The sequence below is a fragment of the Hakea prostrata genome, chromosome 10 (assembly GCF_041222555.1).
Source record: "Hakea prostrata isolate BN-2017 chromosome 10, UWA_Hpros_2, whole genome shotgun sequence".
Taxonomy (NCBI): domain Eukaryota; kingdom Viridiplantae; phylum Streptophyta; class Magnoliopsida; order Proteales; family Proteaceae; genus Hakea; species Hakea prostrata.
This window is the reverse complement of record NC_142609.1, coordinates 9,972,584-9,996,214: the sequence shown is the minus strand read 5'-3', so window position 1 is coordinate 9,996,214 and position 23,631 is coordinate 9,972,584. Positions and strand designations below refer to the sequence as shown.

At 38.6% G+C, this 23,631-nt stretch overlaps 1 protein-coding gene across 1 annotated transcript; it reads right to left on the bottom strand.

The window, feature by feature from the left end:
• Positions 1-11,882: 11,882 nt before the first annotated feature.
• LOC149001832 (binding partner of ACD11 1-like) lies at positions 11,883-21,448 on the bottom strand. The gene is made up of 8 exons (XM_089137516.1): positions 21,261-21,448; positions 21,016-21,119; positions 20,733-20,808; positions 15,989-16,054; positions 15,833-15,898; positions 15,052-15,392; positions 14,091-14,214; positions 11,883-13,482 (listed from the first exon to the last, which is right to left on the bottom strand). Exons 1-8 carry the CDS (start codon positions 21,264-21,266, stop codon positions 13,462-13,464), a joined length of 804 nt encoding a protein of 267 aa, XP_088993642.1. The 5' UTR covers positions 21,267-21,448; the 3' UTR covers positions 11,883-13,461.
• Positions 21,449-23,631: the final 2,183 nt, after the last annotated feature.

Sequence of the window (23,631 nt, the reverse complement as noted above, 5' to 3'; positions counted from 1 at the left end):
TTTCTGTATAACCCTGTTTGCCTTCACCCCACTAATGCGAGGTTCTAATATTATAATACAATCCGGATTGGATTTTTTCCTATAGTGCTTTAAGGTGGTGGTGAAGCTCCTGTTCCCCGCCCCTCTACAGTCCCAACAAAAAATCTTCATAAAAAACATGCAACATTAAAGCCGAGGGTCAACCTCCATGCTTATTTCTTCATTCAAATTCTGAACCTCCATTGCAACAAAGAAATTTTGCCTTGGAAGCAACCCTCCTCGATCGGGTGGTTCGCTTTGGTTCAAATGAGATCGAGCCACATCCCTAGGGACAGCCCGCATCCCATGATACCCTTGGTTCACCATTTGATTAGCACCTGCTCTTTCTCCATCAGCCTCTAGATTCTCGAGAGACCCATCAGGAACCACCAAATTTGCCGAGGTCAACCTTTCCCTTGCACGAGCAATATCCTCTGGCAGCTCATATGGAAACCGAATTTGAGATCCCAACACATGCCTTGATTCTTGTGCAATTAATAAAGAATCTTCTCCCTCACCCATATATGGATCCAAGGCTCGTGCATGTAAAGAGGAATTACCTCCTATATCCATATTTGACTCTTCAATTTGAGATCCCAACACATCCCTTGATTCTTGTTCAATTAATAAAGAATCTCTTCCCACACCCATATAGGGATCCAAGGCTTGTGCATGCAAAGAAGAATTACCTCTTATATCCATATCTGACACCTTATTCAAATCCATTAATGAGTTGGCTTTTTCAACTCCCTCCACCATATGGGTAGAACGTTGACTAGTACTTACCATATTGGCAAATAAAGGATTATTCATTATACCATCTATGCCATCCTTTGTGTCATCTTCACGTAACGCATCAAATCTGGACCCAAACCCCAAGAATCTCGCCAAATTGCCTTGCTCACCCCTTGGCGTGTTCCCTCTTTCCACATTTGGACCATCTCTCCCATTTCCGGTGACAGCGCCGGCACCGGCACCTTTACGAAAATCTCTCTTGTAGCGAGGTTTCTCGACGGTCATCCATGGACCATAAGTGTTCTCCGGGGCCACAGGAGTCTTGCTTGCAATAACTACCCCCTCAATGCCTTGTGAAGCATCCCTCTTGGCTTTAGTGTTGCATGATTCATCGTTGGTTGAAGTAGCACTACGTTGTTTTTTCTGATGGCCGAACCTACCACACTCGTAACATAACAAATGCAGAGATTCATACAAAATTTTATAAACCTTCTTTTTTCGCCTGAATTTAGAAAGCAAGGGTTTTGATAGATCGATCTCGACATACACCCTCGCATACTTGCCTCGTGTAGCCATTTCAGTCGTACTATCAACCTTGACAACCCTTCCCACACGACTGCCCGAATTAAGAAGAAACCTCTTATCAAAGTACTCTATTGAAACGCCCGGAAAATAGATCCAGACAATTAGGTTTTTAAGCTCAGCACTGCTAGGATCAAAATCCGGTTCCCATCTCCTGATGGACAAGTAGTGATCAGAGATTATCCAAGGGCCTTCTGTTAACACCCGTCGGAAATCTTCCTGTGACCCGAACTTCGCAATATAATAGTCATATCCAATATCTATTAGTTCCAAGGAACCCCTCGGCTTCCAAAGGATCTGCACCCTCTTAGATAATGCCTTATACCTCACGATCTACCCAACTAACTTGAGAATTACTGATTGTTGCCATGGATGCCTGAATCTTTCCTTCTCCTTCTTTGATAGGTTGATGGTTGGACAAAATGGGTTATCCTCCACCTCTTCAGCCCCCTCATTTTCGCTATCAGTCTCCCAATCCGAGGAGTCCACTTCCAAAAAACCTTCACTGTCCAGATCTTCATCTTCTTCAGCTTTGTCGGATCATTAACAGGATGATTAGCTACTATCTCCGCATAAGATCGCCGAGCAGGGGATGTGTTCTCAGGACCACCATCTTGCAATGCACGTCCCCTCTTGACCTTCTTGCTACTACGCTGCAACTGGTCTGCTTCTTCCTCCGTCATCTCCACAGGCACACCTTCACCGTTCACCATCTTTAAATGTTCATCAGAATCCTTTTGTACCAAACAAACATGGTACAATAGTGGTAATACATTGTGTCATTTGGCATTTGATATGATAACTATATGAGATGGATTATTTGATGCCGTACCAACACTGTACCAAATGTTGAGTTCCATGTCGAATTGACACCCTTAGTTACCCTTAGAATGAATGTTTAGAGATATAATTGAATATCACATTCACTGGTTGTCGTTCAAAATCTTTTTGTTAGAATTCATCAAGAAGAAAATTTTGACATCTTAACGAACAACCAAACAATAATAAAGATATAAACCATAAGATCAATCATTGGGTTATACAGTGAAGGAGGTCTAAGACTAACCAATAATTTTCTTCCCTCTTACCCAACCCAACTACCATCACTGTTGAATCTAAAAAAATCAATTTTCTGGAAGATGGCAGCGACAGTAGGATTATATAATTACCGAGTCACCAGTTCATGGCAGCAACAGTGGGACTATATATCAGATCACATCAAATGAGTTCAGTTAACAGAAATTGAGTTCTTCCTATCAAACAGAGTAGACACACATCTTCCTCATTTTGCTCCTCCAAACGGCAGGTCTTTCTGAAATCACTTTCAGTATCTATCTTCCCCATCCTTTCTGCTACTCAAACCTATTCTCTCCTCTCTCCCCTGTGTTTCTTATCTCTTCCTCTGAGTAAATAGTCTCTGGGGGATGTTGGTATGTTGAAACACTAATGTGATGGAACAACTTGAGGAGCCATGAGATTCAAAGCCGTTGAGAACTATCAGGTTTTTATTGGGATGTCTTTAATTTTAACCTCAGCTACAGTGATTGCTGCCAACTTCCTTTATGTGGACCTAACACATTAATTTCTTAATCTTTGTCTTCACTTCATCTTCAATACTCGAAGTCTTGTCTCTCTACTCCACATGTGTGAACTTTGAAGTGACAATGAGAATTGAAACTCTAGAACTCGAAGTAAACTTCTATTTCATGCCACTGTCGCTTTCTCTATTTTTTTTCTTTGTCCGTTTCTTCATTTTTTTTTTTCCTTTTGTTCGTTTCTTGTGGTCATCCAGTGGGCTGTACTGCTTTTTTTTCTTTCCTACTCTCTCTCTCTATGAGTTATACTTGCTGTTGAAACCACTGCTGGAAGGCAAACTGTTCATGTGGTGAAGCAAGATGGGAAGACAGTGAATATGGGAAGTTTGCAACCCCCACCTCTAGAATATGTGCAAAAGGAAACTCAACAAATAATAACAGATTTTCAACAAGGTTTAAATCAAATTCAAGGGAGAACTACAAGGGGTATTCAAACAAAATGGGATGGAAAGAAGGGGGATCATCTAATTTCTCTGCACGCTACCTAGCTTCCAATACTTTATATGGACTGGTTATTGGAGAACACTTTGAGTATATTTCTGAATTTTGCAAAAGGTTGGTGGAGCTATGGATTCCTCTAGGAGCCTCCATTATCGATAGAGCAGGTTTTCTAGCCATCTTTGCCTCTGAAAATAACAAAAATGAGGTTTTATCAATGTCATCATGGTGGGTGGACAAAATGCTTCTGCATGTGGCTATGGATCTGATTCCAGAGAACAAAAACAAGGCCTTCCTCCGATTGTTGTTTGGGTGCAGATTAGGGGCATTCGTTTTGTTTGTTTTGAGTATGGGCTGATATTGAAGGCAGCCAGTGAACTCGGGAAGGTGGTGGAGGTCCAAATGGCTGTTGAAGCTATGAATATACCGGAAGGGTCAGCTCGTATTAAGGTGATGCATAACCTTAATCACTTGATTAGACTATATGTTCAACTAAAAAGTTGTGGGGAAGAATGGCTGCATATTCAACTCAAATATGAAATGTACTTCATTTGTGACAATTGTGGGAAGATCAACCACTCTTCTACTCAGTATCCCATGGTATAAGATGAAGGCAAAACTCAATATTGCTAGGAGAAAATCTATCAAAATCTTATCACTCATCCAATTAAATTTGGAAACACCCGAATGCTCTCAACAAGAAGTCGGGAGAACTTATTCATGCTTCCTGCTATAGTGAGTAGGGAGGCTGATGGTGATAGAGGTGTGGAAAGTGCTGATACTCATAATAGTAGGCTTCACCTTCAAGGAACAAATCCAAAGTCAAATAACTTAATTCATGATGGAACTACTGCTGGAAGTAACAAAACACCGAAGAAGAAAAATGTTTAGGGACTTGAGGTGATGGAAGTGTTATCCTCGGGTGGTAAGGAAAGGCCTAAGGGGCTACCTCTTGTGAATGAGCAGGCTAAAGATGAAACAAGGGATGATGATGATGTTCAGAGTAAAAAGGGACTTTTCAAAGATATTTTGATGGGTTTGGTGTTTTAGGATGAAGAGGGACTCAACAACAAAGTGAGTCAAACCTCTGATCCTCAAAGTGGTGTCAACATAAACAAAAAGAATGAGGGGTTGGATGTGAGCATGCTGCTAGAGTTGACCGAGGAGATGACTTTAGAAAAAGGAAAACAGAAAATAGAGATGGGAGAGGAGGAGAGGGGACAAGATGATACACATGGAGCTGAGTCGCAGAAGATGCTATTGGCCTTTGATCGTTTAGAAAAGCTGGAGAGGGTGACAATCCATTCACTTAACACTTAGTCTATTACACTGGTGTCCAAATGTGATTGTACTAAACCTGAGGAGAAAATCAATGGGTCCAAGGTTGACTAAAAAGTTTCTACAACTGATGCTCAAAAACTCAAACAGATGAAGGGATTCACATGGAGGGTGGGGTGGAAGAACAACCCATAATAACTGTTCCAACCACAGGCAAATGTCGCTGGACATCTCTAGATTTAATGTAACTCCTACCTCTTGATCGTTTCAATCTCTTTTTGGATTCACTCCTGAGGGAATCTTTAGACCCTAACACCTTGTTCTGAGCTGCTTGGGGATCCATGGAAGCACTCTATCTTCTTAATCCAAACCTAGTTATACCAATACAGCAGATGGCTCAAACTCAACAGGCTCCTCAAGTTGTGTTCCAGAATGTAGTAGTGCAACCGGCGACTAGCATCCCCCAGATCTTCCCATATCATAAATATTTTGCATCATACTCTTTATTTCAATACTTGCTATCTTGAATAGTTGGTTAAACAAAAGTCATCCGAAGTCTAGAAATAGGTTTTCTACTTGATTTACATTTCTTTGGGTTTCACTTTTGTTATTTTATGAATGACAGTGTTTAATAGGTGTAGGGATCTGTATAATCTATTTACTTCTTTCCCTTTCTTGTTTTTAGTTCTACTTTTCTATTACTATATTTGATCCGCACTGTGATTCGATCCTGGGAAAATAGGTGGTGGAAGAAGTTATCAGTTTCTGGAGGTTTATATTTGTGCTTAATTATTTGTCTACTACTATGAAATTCTTGGCTTGGAATGTGAGGGGTATCAATGGTAAATTTACTCAGCTCTGTTTGAAAAAATTTTGAAGAAACACAAACTGGACCTAGTTTTTTTGTGTGAAAGAAAATGCTGGGACCATCAAGCGCTAGTGCATGGTAAGAAGAAACTTTTTAGTGGGTATAACTTGGTGGGACAAGAGGTTAGCCTTGGAACCAAAGGGTTAAAGGGAGAGATGGTGGTTTTAGCCTTCTCAGGTTTTCAAACTCGATTGATTCATTCTGATCCCTCATCCTTTATGATTTGATGCGAGAGGAATGATTGTCCCTTTGTGGTTGTGTTCATTTATGCCCCCCCCCCCCTCCTTATTTTGATCAAAAGGTGTTTTGGTCACATGTGACTTCCTTATTATATTCGATTAAGGAACCATTTGTGATAACGGGGGACTTCAATGAACTTCTGGAGGCTAAAGATAAAATCGTTGGGGCTTTTAAGCCTTTTGGTGTGCTCCCTGCTTTGAGAGCGATCATTAATGCGGAAAACACCTCTTTAAGATTTAGGCATCAGGGTGCTCGTACACTTGGACTAATAGACAAAATCCGCCTAATCTAATCAAGGAAAAGCTAGACCGGGTCTTTTCTTCTTCTAACTGGTTTAGTTGTTTCCCAAACCCGCAGTTTGCAAAATTACCTGCAACTGTGTCTAACCACAACCCTCTGATACTTGAACCCTATGTGACATCGAATCATAATCGAAAGCTCTTTCATTTTCAAAATGCATGGTTTTCTCACCCCAATTTCTCTTCATATTTTCAGTCTGCATGGTTTGAAAACTCTTGTATACCTCTCATAAAAAGTTAGCCAATATGTCTCGTTTCTTGCAACCTTGGAATAATTCGGTATTTGGTAATGTGGACAATATGTTCCATAGAACCACCCTTGAAATTGATGTTTTGGAACAAAATGTCAATCTGAATTGGAATCTCATCCATCAAAAGAAAGAAATGTTGGATTGGGCTCTGAAAGCTAATGAGATGTTTTGGTTCAAGAAGTCTCGAGGTATGTATATTTCTTTGAGGACCGAAACACTAGATTTTACCATCTTTCTAGTAAAATCAACCATTGTTGGAGACGGATCTCTTTAATTGAAGCTAATGGTCAACGTTTCTCTAACCCAAGAGAGATAACTGGGGTATTTGCCAAGTACATGAAACAACTTTATCAGTGTCACATCCACCCAGCCGGTACCCTATCTGGCATACCCGGGATGTGATCCACAGCCCCGAAGATCCATAGTTCAGAGACCAAATCAACCACATCGACAATAACACAATCATGAACAATCAATATTAAGCTACAATCAATAAAATAGAATTTAGGAATAAGATATCATGGATAATCAGAGTGCGGAAATAAATATCAAATCAGATAATTTAAGAAGGCAATGGGCGGAATCCACTCCTTCACCATGCGGAAGTGAGGTCAAAATCTAGTTAAGTACAAGTCTCAAGTTATGAAGATAAGTTAAAGTTATTACAATTCTTCTAAGTTTAACTGTCACAAAAAGAAGGGGTAACTACTCATAAGTCTCCTCCAAAATGGATATGTCCTCTTCAAAGGTGAGGACCATGGAGATCCAACATGACTGCTCCCATACAACTCCAGGGCTAACCCTGGTACGCCGGGTGATCTTCTTCGGTATGGTCACCGAAGTCTTCAATGTAGCTAGCCTCCGGATAGTAGTATGAAGTATCCGGGTCCGCCTCAGGGAGGGTGCCATCAGAGTAATCACCTGAAGAATAGCCTAACAAAATATTGCAACAGAAAAGGAATGAGTTCAAAAGAACTCAGCAAGGAAGTTATTCCATCACACATAAACCACAAGATAATCATAACATGATGCAGATGATATGAAGCATATAATGCAATATGATTTTATTCTAAGTATGCTGGTCATCTATGGTAGACATGCTTTAAGTCATAGCACCATACTTCTTTAGGTAGTCTCAGTCACTCATCACTGGGGAAATTGGGTCCTGCATCCCTCTCGGACAAATCCATGGTTGGGGGTTTCGGTCACCACTCTCTCACATTACCGTTTAGTCTAAGTATTGGCGCATGTCAAGGTATAGCCTAGCCCAATGCAAGTCATCTACTTAATCATATCATGTCAGTTCTAGATACGTCCATTCCTCCCCTCTCGGGATCCTTTCAGGTATCCTTCACACCAGAGTCACGGATATTACTCACCGGACTCATCAACCCTATTGGTCATCCACAAATGGTAAACGGGAAGCTCTCACGTCCCTCTCATGGATCATTTCACCGGTCTTGAGTGCCCGTGAGCCCAAGTCTAGCCATTTGCAACCCTACCAATACATGGCCCCTTTCGGGTAACCGTAATGCAATTTATGTCCTCTCACGGAGTGGGTACCGGTCTTGAGCGCCCACAATCCACACTACTACCACGGGTTGTTTGGTCTCAATGCCCTTCCGAATCGGGTCTGATATGATAGGGACATCCTAGCCATACATCTAGACAAGTCCTATGTATGTCATTCAATAACCCGGGAAGCGTCGATGGACACCTTTGGAGAACATCCCATACTATTCCCTCCGATGTCCAAGGACAGAAGCACCAGTAGGGTACCCCTCAATCCCAAGTTATACTTAAGCAATCACATGCTCAAGTTCATCATATCAGTTCACAAGATACAACATCATAATAAACATTCAATTCATGACATTGACATAAGTCATCATATATTGAAATTGATAAACATGATAAGACATTGAAATAATATAATGTAAACACAAAGCTACTGTTGAAAGACATATGTAGCAAGTCTAACATGATAAGAATATGAAATAGAAACTACATTTACTAAGTTAGGGATACCAAGTCAAAATTCCATATCTTAGGTAATTATATCGATAACTATCCTTACCTTGAATTGGAGAAGAGAATGGTCCAAGATCACAAGCAAGTGGCCCAAATAGCCTTAAAGTCCTAAACAAGCATATATGAAAGGTTAGAGAAGAGTTCAGAATAATTGGAGATCAAACGAATCGGAACTAGGCAAAAGTTGCTGACTGCAACTCTATTGGTCGATACATTTGGTCAATAGTATCGACCAATAGTATCGACCAAATCAATTCCAGGACAGCAAGCTGGCTTTTTGGATTCTTGCCCAGATTTGGTCTTCCGGGTCTCGGATTGACACGAAACTTGGAGGATAGTCTAAGCACAACATGGGGACACTAATTATCAAGAAACTTTCATAATCCAATGGCCCATTTGGAAATCCCCAAATCGACATATTAAGGTTGAGAGTTGTAGGTCATGGCATTGGCTACATCTCAATGCAAATTAGGGGAAAACATGGGGGATTAGGTAGGGAATCGTTTAGAAGTAACATGGAACACATATGCAAGGTATAGATTAGGTTACTCATGAGCTTCATCTCAGTTTTGGTAAATAAAGCAAGTTGGTAAGCAATAAATCATGGAAATGTGTAGTTAATGATCATGAGGTGAATGAATCATAGTCATATCGGTGAAAACATCATTGTATGGGGTTTAGAAGGTTCATGGCAAGATGTATGCAAGGTTGCAGCACCTTGGCCATGGTCCCAACAGTAAAATAGAGAAAAGATGAGTGAGAAAGTGATTAGGAGAGAGAGAGTCATACCTTTAAAGTGGAACAAGAAAGTAGGAAGGAGTGGTTGGCAATGATTGATGAAGAAGATGCTTCACCACTACCAAGGAGGAGTTCTTGGGAGGCTCTCCCACGTTCCCAGATGTTAAAAACGCGAGAATAGGGCTCCAGTCTCGAGGAATAAATAATTAGAAAAGAATATTCCAAGAATCTTTAAATCTGGGTTCAGCAAACTTGTTGGTCGATACATTTGGTCGATAGTATCGACCAATAGTATCGACCAAAACAGTTTCTGCAGAATTTCACAGAATAGTTCAACAACTTTAGGTGCGGACTTGGAGGGCTATACAGGGTCAATTTGCATGAGGTTTTCTCCTACAGTTCACTCAGGAGGTCTAGCTTTAGGGAGTACCTTCGGATTTTGCACCAGAGTCCGTTTGATATCTCAACTGTCTCACTCTTCATCAGTGCGCAGATTCTAACCTAACACTGGTAATGTACTCAAGGTAGGAGCAGCATCATCAATGTCCATAAACTGGAGTTCCGACATTACGTCATCAACCAGTAGGGCCCACAAGTCCCTCCTACCACCACTTCGGGTCTTCGGACCTACAAACACAACAATGACCGGGTCGGGTCAAGGTTAGGTAAAAGCTGGATTTTACAATCAGGCCCCTTGTTCTCTGGATCTGGAGTTTGTAAGATGTCTCTTCCCACCCATTGAGATGAGAGGCAGATCTCTCTCGGCAATCCCGGATCTATTAGAGGTAAAAAGTGTCGTCTTTTTCTTTGGACCTTTTAAAGCCCCTGGGGTCGATGGGTTAAATGCCTTTTTCTTTCAAAAAATTTTGGGATTTAATTAATGAGGATGTAGAAAATTTTGTGACTTCCTTCTTTTTGGAAGGTCGATTATCTGATGGAATCAACAACACCCTCTTATGTTTTATCCCTAAAAAGAATGAGGCAAAAACTGTCTCTGACCTTCGACTTATTAGCCTGTGCAATGTGTCTTACAAAATTATAACAAAAATTATAGCCAAAAGGCTGAAACCCTTTCTCCCCAATATCATTTCCCCGAATCAGGGTGCTTTCATGGATAACAGATAGATCACGGATAATGTCATAGTAGCCCATGAAATCTTTCATTACATGCAAAAAAACCTGTAGCAAGACTGGATTTATCGCTCTGAAATTGGACATGTCTAAGGCCTATGATAGAGCGGACTGGCATATCATTGTCAAACTCTTTCAATTTCTTGGGTTTGATGATAAGTGGTGCTTGCTCATTAAAGCTTTAATCTCACCCCCAACTTTTTCGATTAAGCTTAATGGGTCTCCTTACATGTGGTTTTCGGGATCTCATGGGTTAAAACAAGAGTCTCCACTCAATCCTTATCTCTTCCTATTAATTATGGAAGTTTTATCTCGTTTGTTCGATGAGTACATGTCCCTTAATCTCTTGAATGGCATAAAAGTGTGACGGGGGGCACCAGAGATTAGGGGCACTAGAGATTACTCACCTCTTTTTTGCAAATTATACATTACTTTTCTGCACGGCAAATAATCGAAGAAGTACGGCTTTGAAGGTAGTCTTGGAATTGTTCTCTAATCTGACAGGGCAGGAAATCAACTTAAAAAAAAGTGGAGTTTTTTTCAGTCACAACGTACCCAAAGAAAAAAGGAATCTAATACTTTCAATATTGAGAATATTAGAAATCAAAGGGGGAACTACTTATTTGGGAACAAAATTGCTAATGGAAAAGGGGAAAACAAAACTCTTACAAATGGTCTTGGATTGGATGACCAGGAAGATAGCATGCTGGGAAGCAAACAGTTTATATTATGTTGGAAGAGGAGTATTAATGTAAGCAGCAATACAATTTATGGCATTCTATGAAATGTAATGTCTGATGTTCCCAAAGACAACTTGTACAAAAATAGATGCGACATTTCAAAGGTTCTGGAATGGACAACCAATTAAGAACAAACAACTGAATCTCATATCATGGGGGAAATGTTGCCAACCTAAAGAAAAGGGTGGAATGGGTTTTAAGAAGATGGAGGATTATAACTTAGCTTTGTTATTGAAACAAGGATGGAGAATCATCTCTAAACCTAAACAATTATGGGTGCGAGTTCTGAGAGCCCATCTCTCAACCTAAACAATTATGGGTGCGAGTTTTGAGAGCAATATATTTTAAGAATTGTTCAATCTTTGATCCTAAAGTGTGCACAAAAAAGGGATATTGGATTGGAACAATATCTCTAGTATCCTCCCTCAACTAAGCACAATGGTGATTCGCAACATGGGAAATAGAATACAGACATCTTTTTAGTTTGATCCATAATCACCTTCACAAAGGAAAATTTTGATAAGTCTACAAGATTTCTCTCTATGGCAACGACTGGCAACGGTGGCCGAAGTCTTCAATGATCTACAAATGCTTAATAGGGAGATCTCTTCAATCCCTTCTAACCCCGCCCCCATGATAACTATGCCATTTACCCTATTGGACCAAAATGACTTGTGGTCCTCTCTGCTCTCCCCAAATGGGAAATTCTTGGTAAAATTGGCCTTTTGCATAATAGTAAAAGCGCATTCTTCACCTAATGAAGACCACCATGCGACATGGTGGAATTTTGTGGAAATTACCAATTCATCCAAAATTTAAAGCTTTTTGCTAACGTGTCTTGACTGTTGTTGGATTACCTATTAGAGCAAAATTAGCTTAATGGACAAATATCCAGTCCGAATGTGTCTTTTGCAGGAAGGAGAATGAAACACTCTGGCATATTTTTATCTGTTGTGATTGGGCAAAAAGAATTCATGTTGTTGGACCATTAGGATTACGAACGAAAAATTGGAATGATACATCTCTTTTGTGCTTGTGTCAAAACTTTCGTTCTCAAATAGATAAGTCAAATGCTACATGGCTCCTCTCAATTTTTATAATTTACATGTTACTTCATCTGGCAAGAACGAAATTCGCGGGTATTTACACATAAGATACCGAGTCCATTGATGGTACTTTCTCGAATACAGCAATGAATCGTAGCATTGTAGCTACAAGAAAACAAAAACAATGCTCTCAATACACTACCAACTTCAATACAAAATGATATTATGTTTCCTAGACAATTTGAAGAATATATTTGCACTCATATACCACATACTACTAATATTGTTTTAACGTGCACAAGGATACTTAACAAATAGATAGGAGTTGTAAGATGGAGCATGGGGGTCTACGTAAATGGGCATATGAGGTTCATCAATTTTAGCAAACTAAATACAGTAGATGAATTGGAGGCGACACTTTTTGGCATGCAAGTAGGGATTGATGAAGCAAATGATCAAGGGCAAGAATTTAGAGAAATTTGAAGTAACCATCAAGTACTACCAACTCTCTTACCAAAGCCAACAGCAAAATTTTGGCCTCTTAATGTAATATCTAAGTTAATGCATGTCGTTAAGACAACACAAAGTATGAACATTCCTATCCCCAGTGCTCTTTAACTTTGGATTGTTAATTTAGTTATAACAACATCCAATCATATAGCAGAAATTAGTGGAACCCAAACTAATATCTGTAAGTGTTTTCGGTAAGATAATAAATCTTTTTCTTTCATCAAAAAAAAAGTCACATCAAACATATTTTGCCAATCCATGAGATGTTAGAATTGCATTTTGTGGCCCAACACCAAAAAATAAGAGATGGATTCCATGGCAAAATACGAAGTTTTGGATCTTGTGGATTTGCCAAAGAGCTCTCTATAATGGGGCATAAATGATTTTTAAAACAGAAAATGACCATAATGGAAACACAGAGAAATACAAGATCTGAAGGGAAGTTTATTTTGAATTGACATAGCTCATGCTGTGCTCATTTTGATCTCCAGCTACATCAAATACACGGCAAAGGTTAAAGCATAAGATTAAAACAGTCTTGATAATATATTTGAATTACCTAATATGAAAAGAAACATGAAAGTTCAGAATGCCAAACCAAAGATGTTTTATACAAGGGCAAATCTGCTTGGGTGTACCACAATGCTTTACACTCGTACCAAAAAGAAAAAAAATACAATGCTTTACACTGCCTTTTCTTTACTTTTCTGGATAAAATCAATCTAAAAAATAAAAATGAAAACAATATATAGTAGTTTGCACGCTAAACAACATCAATATATGAGGGCAACAAAAAATAAAATGAATTACTAACCTAAACAAGGTGTATAAACCACATAACCAGCACACATAAATGGGGACACCACATTGACATTTCTTAATTTGCCGGTCTTGAAACAGGGTGGTAGATTGGACTCCTTGTGATAGAGCCAGTGACTTCAGCCCAAGTAACAGTGCTAGATTAGACAGCAATGGGAGGATCCTGCAACAGTAAAGAATGTTAGCATGAGATGATAAGAACATGGATGTATATAAAGAAAATTGAGATTAAATCTCAAAAAGAGACTCATAATTGCATGGCATGCTTGATTTTAAACTCAATTCAATTTGATTTTCCTTGACATCTTTAATTTTATGGACATCACTCAATGACTCATCTAGAATCAACAACCCAGAAGAAAACTGGCAGGGGTTGAATGAGAACAGAAACTAAAAGAACAATCTAATTATTTTCCATTCAATTCTGCAGCGATGAATTTAAGCTATGCAAGTTTTATGCTGTGTGGCTTCAAATGGTCTAAGAACTCAGATATATATGATGAAACTATCCTTCAAAGGCTTTAGAAAAAAGGTCAATATTAATTAAAGCATTGAAAATCGGAACAGGCATTCTGTTAAATGGCACAAAGCATATGGAAGACATGAAAACAAATGCATAGAGATCCAGGCACGCATACCTACTAATTATATAACATATAATACATAATGAAGTTTAATCAGCATTGAGAAAAGGAAAGAGGGCACTCATTCACAAAATCAAGGCCTTAGACTGAAGAACGACTAAATATATACACAGTAAAGAGATTCCACCTTAGCAGTCAAGTTTGACACGGCTAACTGGAACTTTTCTCTAGTTTTTGAACCTGCTACCTGTCCAACCTCTGCAACCTTGTTGAAAGCACCATTTAACCAGGATGTTCCAACTGTTACATACCTGTCAAGCAAATAGGGAAAATTTATTATCAATTCCTCCGATGACACATTTATGTGGCAGGGGGAGCTGACAACCCCCCCCGGCGCCCAAAAAAAAAATAAATAAATAAAAGAAGAAGGGAAGAAAACCAGAAAAAATAGAAAACTCAAAAAGCCTACTCTGGCCAATGGTGTCACCAGAACCATTAGTAACACTGAATTTTACACTACGTCTTATCAAATAACTGGACCTAAAAGGAAGGATTAGTCTGTTAACTAGAGGGGCAGCATGAATACCATCATTTAAATATAATAATTTGAGAATAAAATATGAATCCAACAAACAATAAACTAATTATCTCTGGTAGCATTCCACAAATGGTCAAAAACCAAACCACCTTCAAAGATCAGCTGAGAAGACCAGAAGATGACATGTCTATTGTATATGGGATATGTCCAGAACACCTCTGACAGACCTAATCCCAAAATTAATCCATTAATGAAAATTGATTAACCCATTAGTGAAATTGAAATTTTTATTAACCTTCATCTGATTTACGGGTTTCTCAGCAATGAACTTACTGAAACAGTACCTTCCATGAGGTCATAACTATGATAATATATAGCTGCAAGAAGGCATCAACTGAAACAGTACCTTCCGTAAGGTAATAACTAGACTCTTCAAACAAGTTTGTAAGTTTGTCTTCTGAAACTTCTTTCAAGGAATATTGGCAAGTAATTGCCTCAGCAAGCAAGAACCAATCACATTCTCAATGACTGATATGCAACTTTCCCTGCTTCTAGTGGACTCTAGATAAATGAAATTTCTCCAGAAAGAAAAACCGATTAAATACTATACCTGCTTTGCTTTACATAAGACCCTGTGTCATTCAACTTTCTCTCAGCAGCATATAGTGCAGCCATTGTTTTATCTGATGCATGCAACTTTTCGTCAACAGACTTCATTTTTTCATTGACCATAGACATGCCAACAGTAAATTTCTCCTTAAGCCCAACCCTCCTATCGAATGAGATGACTTTAGCAGATGCGCTAGCTGTCAACCTATGTTTCTCATCAAATGCCTTAGCCTTATTCATCGCATTTTGCCCAATGGCTGAACCCTTAGCCAACATACTTGTGACAACCTCCTGAGCTTTAGTAACATTTATCTGTCCACTAGTAGGAGAGCTGCTTTCAGTCTGCAAGGAGAGAGAGTGAATTACAACTCCATGTCCACCACCTTGAGAGAAAAAAGTGGAGAAGATAATAAATGCTGAAAAGTCACAGAATAACTACAAAATTATGATATACCTGCCGCATTATACCTACAACCTGACAGACCCCCTATTTTACCCAATAAGATGACAGTGACAACTAATTGACTTTACACAGTGACAAGAAATCACAGAGACCAGCTGAGTAGAATTTGCAAATAGCCTCAACTGTTTCACCTAGGAGATCACAAAATGGGATCCTCATCCACTAAACTAAGGATATCAAATATTCAAGCAAGTGAAGTACGTTCATTATACCACCATGCAATTGCCTACAGTTATCATGATCTACTAACATATAATCAGTAAATGATATTTCAAAACATGGTTAGCATAGAGAATCTTATGCTGGAGTCTATCGTCACCTCAACATTTGGTCCAACATCTCCAGAAGAAGCAACATTAACAGCATTGTCAACATTCCTCGCTTCCTGCACAAATTAAAATGGAGAAAATCAGAATCAATTAATGAAGCACTTTAGTATATATTCTAACATGCCAACAGAGAAGTTTATTCATACCTCAAGTTTTGGCACATAGTTTTCTACAGGAGTTATGCTCACAATTTGGTCGACTATGGTTGCTCCCTGGGTGGTTAAGAACAGTAGACTTAAGTAACACTATTATGGTCACAAACATGGTTATTCTGAATAATAAAAAATTATGACAAAACATCAATGAAAACAGTCCAAACAATAAAAAGAATGAGTGCAACAGCAATCACGTCGTGCTGAAATGATGCCCTTCAAAGTTCCAATTTCAGTTGCAGCCCTGATCCAAACAAAAATACACCACCAGAAAATATGCTAAATAGGCTCAAAATTTGGGCAATTTCATTAGTCACAGAATGGCCATTCTGGTGTCCAATGATAAAATTTTGCACTGAAACTCCTTTTAGGTCCAATGCAAACATATCTATTCATGGCTGGATTATCAGATTGTGAAAGCTAGGGAGGTAGAGGGAGGAACCAAAATGATAATTTAGCTTCAGATACTAGCTTGCTAGTTGTTGTGGAGAACATCTAGCCTGAGGGGCCCCCCGAGACGAACGTACACCCCCACTCGGGATAGAGAAGTCTTCTTAAGGAAAGTCCTCTTAGGAGAATTCTGAGAATCCCTTCTGGAGTAAAACACATACCCCCTCGGGACATGTGTCTTCTGCATGCTCGGGAGGAATAGTGTTCTCCCTTGAGAAGCACAAAAAACCCCTTCGGGACATGTGTCTTCTGCATGCTCGAGAGGAATAGTGTTCTCCCTTCCCCCTCGGGAGGAAGCATATTCACCCATTCAGGGAACATGCACGGAATAAGCTCAAGAAGCCCATTTGGACTAAGTCCAAGAGAGACGTTGAAGAAGACGGCCAGGTCAAGAGAGTTAGTTACAAATAACTACTCAATAAGACCGTTCCGAGAAATGGGGAGATGAGCTATCGGATAACGGCTCTATCTAGTCCGCCAAAGAAGGAGCCGTAACTCCGAAGTCATCCCACTCACCCTTCAACTGACGATCTGAAACTCAAGGAAGCGCTGCCTTCAGGTATCTTCTATATAAACCCACCTCTTACATGGAGAAAGGTATGAGAACTTCATCTAATCAATTATTCATTACGTTCTTGAGAACTCTCTCAAGAACTCTTATTGTTGCCTAGGCTGACTTGGGCGTCGGAGGCGGTTCCCCGGCCAAAACTTGGCCGGACCGTTCTTGTTTTCTTTGTGAGTGCAGGCACCTCAGCTATTCCAACTTGGTTAAAGAGCTCTTAAAGAGGTCATCTCAATATCCGGCCCTCGAAGAAGTTCTAGACGCAACACTAGTGTACGTTGTAGCCTACTATATCTTTCCTCTTATATTGAAATAATAATAATAATAATAATAAATCTTTTCCCTTATATAACCAGTATAACGCATAACTTAGTCTTATAACAATATAACTGTTAAAGTCCGCTATATGTGTAACCATGGTAAGAGAAGTCCCTCTATTGAGGATCTCTATCCACTTATCTCCTCTCAGTTTTTTTATCTAATTCCTTCCTATGCTATTTCGGTTTCCAGTTTATTGTGATAGGTTTCTAGGTTGTTGGACATCGGTTTCTACTTCTTGTATTTTCCTACTTTGATTAGGAAAGCCCCTTTTATTATCGGTGATATATATGAATAAGATGGAGACAGGGAGGCATCCAGTGGCTCTTAGTCTCTCAAGATGGCTCTTCCCTCAGTTCTCTTCTGTTGCTGGTTTTTTGCACTGATATCATTACACAGTCTCAGAATGAGAATTAGTTCTGCTCTTCTTCAAATCTATGTAGGTAGCTCTCTCTCTAGTATGAGTAGTATCATGATCTTGGTTGCAGCTACCATAAATCTGCCTATCTAGGGAATTCTCTTATAGTTTATAACTAGACTGCTGCATAAGATCGAGGTTTACAAGCATCATGATTCAAGTTTGTTTATGAAGAAATGAAGCTTGCAATATTTACATTCTGCAGTCTTCTATATATATACATATATTTATTTATTATTTTTTTTTTGGGGGAGGGTTACTTTTTTATCGACCAGTTGATTGAAGCAAGCTTTTGAAGTTTGATTTCAACTGTCACAAGGAACACTGGATCCAATTTTTAAAGCCAACCTGTGGCCTGATTTCGAGCAATTGCATTCTTCCTTCTGACTGGTGGTACCCTGTTTAACAAATCAGTCGCTTTGCTTCTCTAATCACCTGTGAGTTACTCAGCTGATTAGTTTCCTATTAGGAAAGTTATCCCCTAACCAAAAAAAACCTACTTCAATCAAATTTTGAGTCATTCTAACCCGCAGGATGTGAGATACTGATCTCATTACGATTCTGGACACTGGTGGCTTCAACTTTGTATTTCTCCCTGCTGATTATCTGGTTTTCAGATCCTCTTTCCACTGTTTGTGGACTATACCTTTCTGAGTGCTTCCTTAACTTCCTATTCTGCAGTTCTACGTGTCGCGTGATGGCTGAGCCAAAGACTCCTACGGATAATGTCGACAATTGGTGTATCAAACTGTATGCTACAGCCTTAAGCCTTCCTCGTCTAAACTCATGTTAAGGGGAAGACAAAATATGTAACTGATCATCCCCCTTCTTCTGATATGACCATATATTCATGTTAAGTGGTGTTCTATATGCTTCTCTCACTCTGCATATGAAGACTGGATAGATAAGAATTTCATCCTAAAGATATGGATTACAGAAGAGTACTGGTCATACCATTTCTCCCTATGTTTATATCTCATACAACTGAAAAATGAGAGAAATTAATGCTGGCACACGAGTTGTATGAGAAATTATCAACTGTAAGCAGCGTGACAGATTCTTGAATGCATATTTTTAGAAAAAGTCCTTGGCTTCTGATACTGTTGAGCAGTATCTGTCCATAACTCATCTCATTCAGTTACATACTTTTGCCTATTCCCTCTCCAATTACCATGAGGTTTTTTCTTACCCTGGCTGGTAGGTAGCAATAGAAACTGAACTGGTGACATTATTAACTTGGGAAACATTGACACTAGTTGATTTACCTCCTGAAAAAGCGTGGTTTAGTATCACTAAGTTTACGCCATCAACTATAATCACAATGGCACTGTTGAATTATTTAACATTTAGTTGACAAAGATTGCACTCAAACTTATGGGATGACTTTCTTTAAAACTTTTTCCTGTTGTCCATTTGAAATTTTTATTTATTATCATTATTTTTTTTGGGTGTGTGTTCTCATTTCTCTTGATGTTAATTTGGGCTGGCCCGTATATCAGATGGAAATTAAGAATGCCTTTTCCTATTATGAACTCTAAAGGAAGTTTACATGAAACAACCAACTGAGTATGTTGTTTAGTAGTAAAAATCTGCAAAACTATGTGAACTGTATAACACTATCAAGTTGAAGCAGTAACATAGAGCATCGTTTGACAGATTCAACACTATTATTACTAGCGATGGTATTTCTCAGTACTATCTGGTCACTATTTGTGCACCATGAAGATTCCAAGGTGTGGTAATGGTCACTTATAGGGATAACATAATTATATCTGGGAATAATGTTTCACGAATTGTATCAACATCTCCCAGATGAAGGACTCAGGTTCTTCAGTTCATTGGGATTGAAGTGTTGCATGGCAAGAAAAGAATCTTTTTGTTTCAAAATGAAAACTATGTTCTCGACCTTTTATCTGAGATTGGTTTGGTTGCCCCTAAACCTGGTGATACCCCTATGGACCCTCACTATAAACTTAGAAATGATTTAGGAAAAGTGCTTGAGGATGAATGCTAGTAAAGGTGAATCCAGCTTGAGGAGTATTAAAGTCAGCTTTGATACAGGAAGTCCCTCTATCATAGATTTCTACATTGTCATCAAGTTATCTCTTCTCATTTATCTCCTTATTTCTTTCTTACTCTATTTCCATTCGCTAGTAATTTGTTGAAAGGTTCCAGGAATCAGGACTTTGGTAGGACTTGAGTTTCTATTTCTTGTAATTCCCCACTATAAATAGGAAAGCCCCTTTTCCTATACTACTTCTCACCTCTATAAACAAGATTGGAGAGATGGAAGCATCCGTCAACTCTTAAGTCTCTCATGCTGAGTCTCCACTTGCTTCTCTTCTTTTGCTGGTTTTCTTACCTGATTTTGTTACAATGACACACAACACTAAACCCAGAAAACAACAAAGGAAATATGTATTAGGTATGCAATTTTAAACATGTATACTGAAGTTGCAACCATTAAGGTCATTTTCCGAAATATTGACCTCTAAACCGTGTCAACCAATCATGTCCACCGAAGCTATGAGATATAGAGTCCTTATGGAAAATTCAAATTGAAATTAACTAAGATTCTGCCATAATCTTGGTTTAACAGTTAATTTTTTTTCAGGATCCCTACACAAATCTCTAAATTTCTTTCATTCTTATCGTAGTACCTATCTTTTAGTCCTCTTGTATCTACATATCATCAAGATTGGACAGGCTATGATGGTTTCCCAATGTTTAATGTGTTCTACTTAGCAGATTGCTCGTTTCAAGATTTCCCGTTCATCATTCCATGCTCCACAACTTAATAATTTAACCCCCACACTGTGTTGAACATTTGAACTCATATTTCACAGTCACAAATTAAAGTAAAAAACAAACATTAAAAGCTACCACAACCTCAGGGCTTCTTGTAATTAAAGAGAAAAAAAATGTCAGTACATCCGAAGTGGATAAAAATAAATAAATTACTAAGATAAGTAAAAGAAATAGGGAAATACAGATAATAATAGTGCGATTTCCAGAGCTTTTGGATCTTTGAAAGTGACAAATGCAGTCTTCGATTGCCCAGCCTCTCTGCAGGGAAAAAAATAAAATATACATATGATATGCTAACAGGAAGGGAAAAAGGAAGAGTCAAGCCAAAATCATGAAGTTCTCTCAACGTGGGAAGGAAAACTGAGAAAGACCCGAGTCAAAGAAACCAAAAATAGATAAAGCCCATAGCCATGTGAACTGATACAAAAACTCAATCTGGAAGCAGGGGTTGGGAGGTGAGTATACCTTTGGATATCAATGTGTTCGATATCTCCAGAAAAAGAGAAGAATTCCTGAATTTCTCTTTCCCCTGCTAGATCTGAGACATGCCCTACTTGAATTGTTCTCGTCTGCAAAAAAATAAACCCAAAAAGAAAATTAAGTAAACATACTAGAGATAATACTAACAACTATTATAAGATCTACAGAACCCAGCTCAAAAAGATAAGAGAAGGCAAAAGAAAACGAATCTACCGGAACTTAAAACTCACCTGCATTGTTCGATCTCCGTTTTCCTCAATAAATTTTCTGATTCCGTGCTCTCTGTTCACCAGTTATCTCTCTCTCTTCCGCTTTCAAGAGATTTCAAAAAGCCAGGCAGCAGTGACTCGCAGTAGAAGAATGTCATCATATAATCACATAAATACCCCACGACTTTGATTAAATTATCGGAATTCATTTCCACCTTTGGCTTGGCGGCTCTCTTTGACTAAAATGAAATTAACGTCGCACTCAAAGTTATCTAATTTACCAAAATTTGAACTTTATCGGGTAAATTATACCAAAGAAACCTTAGTCGTTAGAAAATTACATGAGAGTACATGTTAAATTAAATATTTCAAAAGTACCAGAATAATCTTTCATAAAATGCTATACGCTCCCTTCATTTTGTTGTCACTCCCTACCATTTGCGACTTCTATCTCCTAATCTATAATCTTCACAAAATTTGAAAGATATAATTTAAGATTAATATATTTAAATTTTAAGATATAAATATGAAAAATAGATAAACAAAAATTAACGAGACTAATAATATTAGCAGTCGAGGGTCTAAATAATAAATTAGGTAATTCAAGGGATGAGATTATGATTATAGGATAACTTAGGTGGTGGCTTAATGTTAAGAGATAACTTAGGGACAGAGACTGAAATTTAATATTAATCGGTCACGTTTGCGGCCCAGGATTTCTGAACTGGACAACTTTTCCTTCTAGAAATCGTCTCCCAATTTTAGCCACAAAAGTTACAAAATTTTCAACCACATGAACCTGAACAAACACCACCTATGGAAACTGTCCAGGGCTTTTAAAGTAAATGGCTGATGTCGAAACGTACAGTTCTATGATTCTATTTTTTTGGGGCAGAACTTCTATGATTCTATTACGAGAGAAAGAAAACGTGCATATTAACATTATTGTTGTTATTACTAATAAAATTTGGGTATCATAACTTGGAATTTTATATCTACAGCCAAACCACGTGGATCGGCTGCTCTAAATCTATTTATGTTCTATTTTCATGGTTTATTTTCAGATTTAAACTGAATAAAGTTATGTTTGTTTTATTTGTTTTATTTTATTTTATTTTATTTTTAGGAACTTGAAAACTTCATTCATTGAACGTTAAAGAGTACAAAAAACAGCAAAAAAGAAGAAGCAGACAAAGATAGATGCATGAAACACAAGGTTTGAACAAGAATATTTGAACCAAGGAGAGGAAATTGACCAAGCTATCATACATGCAATAGACAGGGTCGTCAAGACTAAGGTATGGGTCAACCCCAATAAAACCTTAGAAGAAATATTGTAATTAAAACAACCATTAAGCTCAGAAGATACAAAATATGTATCCGCCATTATAAGAATAGGTGAAAACATGCCACAAAAGTGGAGACCGACATGCCATAGGGGTGGAGGGAAAACACGCCCAAAGATAGAGAAACAACATCTTGAATATCTTAAACAACCACTGCTTGACTTCGTTCATCACCTTCGTTAGGTGTTGGTGGCGATGCCGTAAGGTCGGAGGTGGTGGTTATCAATTCAATGAAGCCAACCTTGCAACAAATCAGTTAGGTTATGTTCTAGACGGCGACTTGCTTGTCATAGTGGTGGCACCAATAGTGTGTAGAAGACTGTTGCTACGGTGGATTTGGAAGAGGTGTTTGAGGTGGTGTTTCAGCCATAACTTTTAACGAGAGATGGCAGAGAAATCTCCTTAGCAGCAACAGGAGAGAGAGAAAACGATGAAGTCTTAAGAAAACAGAGAAGAAGAAAAGGAAGACAAACAAAGAAGAGTAACGAAGAGAGAGAGAACAGCGAAGTCTTAAGGAAACAAAGAAGTAGGAGAAATGAGACAGAGGCTTAAGAAAATGGAGAATTAGGGGAATAGAGACAAAGGAAGAAGAAGAGACGGAAAGATGCCGGGCTCTCTCCGCCTTAAGTAGTACAACGTTTAGGGTTTCCTCATGCTGACGTTTAGGGTTTCTTTAGACACGGTTGTTTTAGCTTTACCAAAGCGTGGAAAATACTACGTAAGCATGCGATCATACCAGCACTAATGCACCGGATTCCATCAGAACTCCAAAGTTAAGCGTGCTTGGGCGAGAAAATTGTTAGGCTTTTTATTAAAATCTATATTTTATATATATATATATATATATATTATGAAGTTTCAAAATTAGTTTTTGCATTTCTTTTATTTATTATTTTGTTAGTGTGTGGGCCCCATGAGGTAAGGGTGGTAATGAGGCATCATGAGTAAAGGAGGCCCTTCATGACCTTGGTTATGAGGCTCTTCATGACATTGGTCATGGGTCTTAAAGGTCTTGATCATGATGGTGTGGTGGACTTACTTGAAGG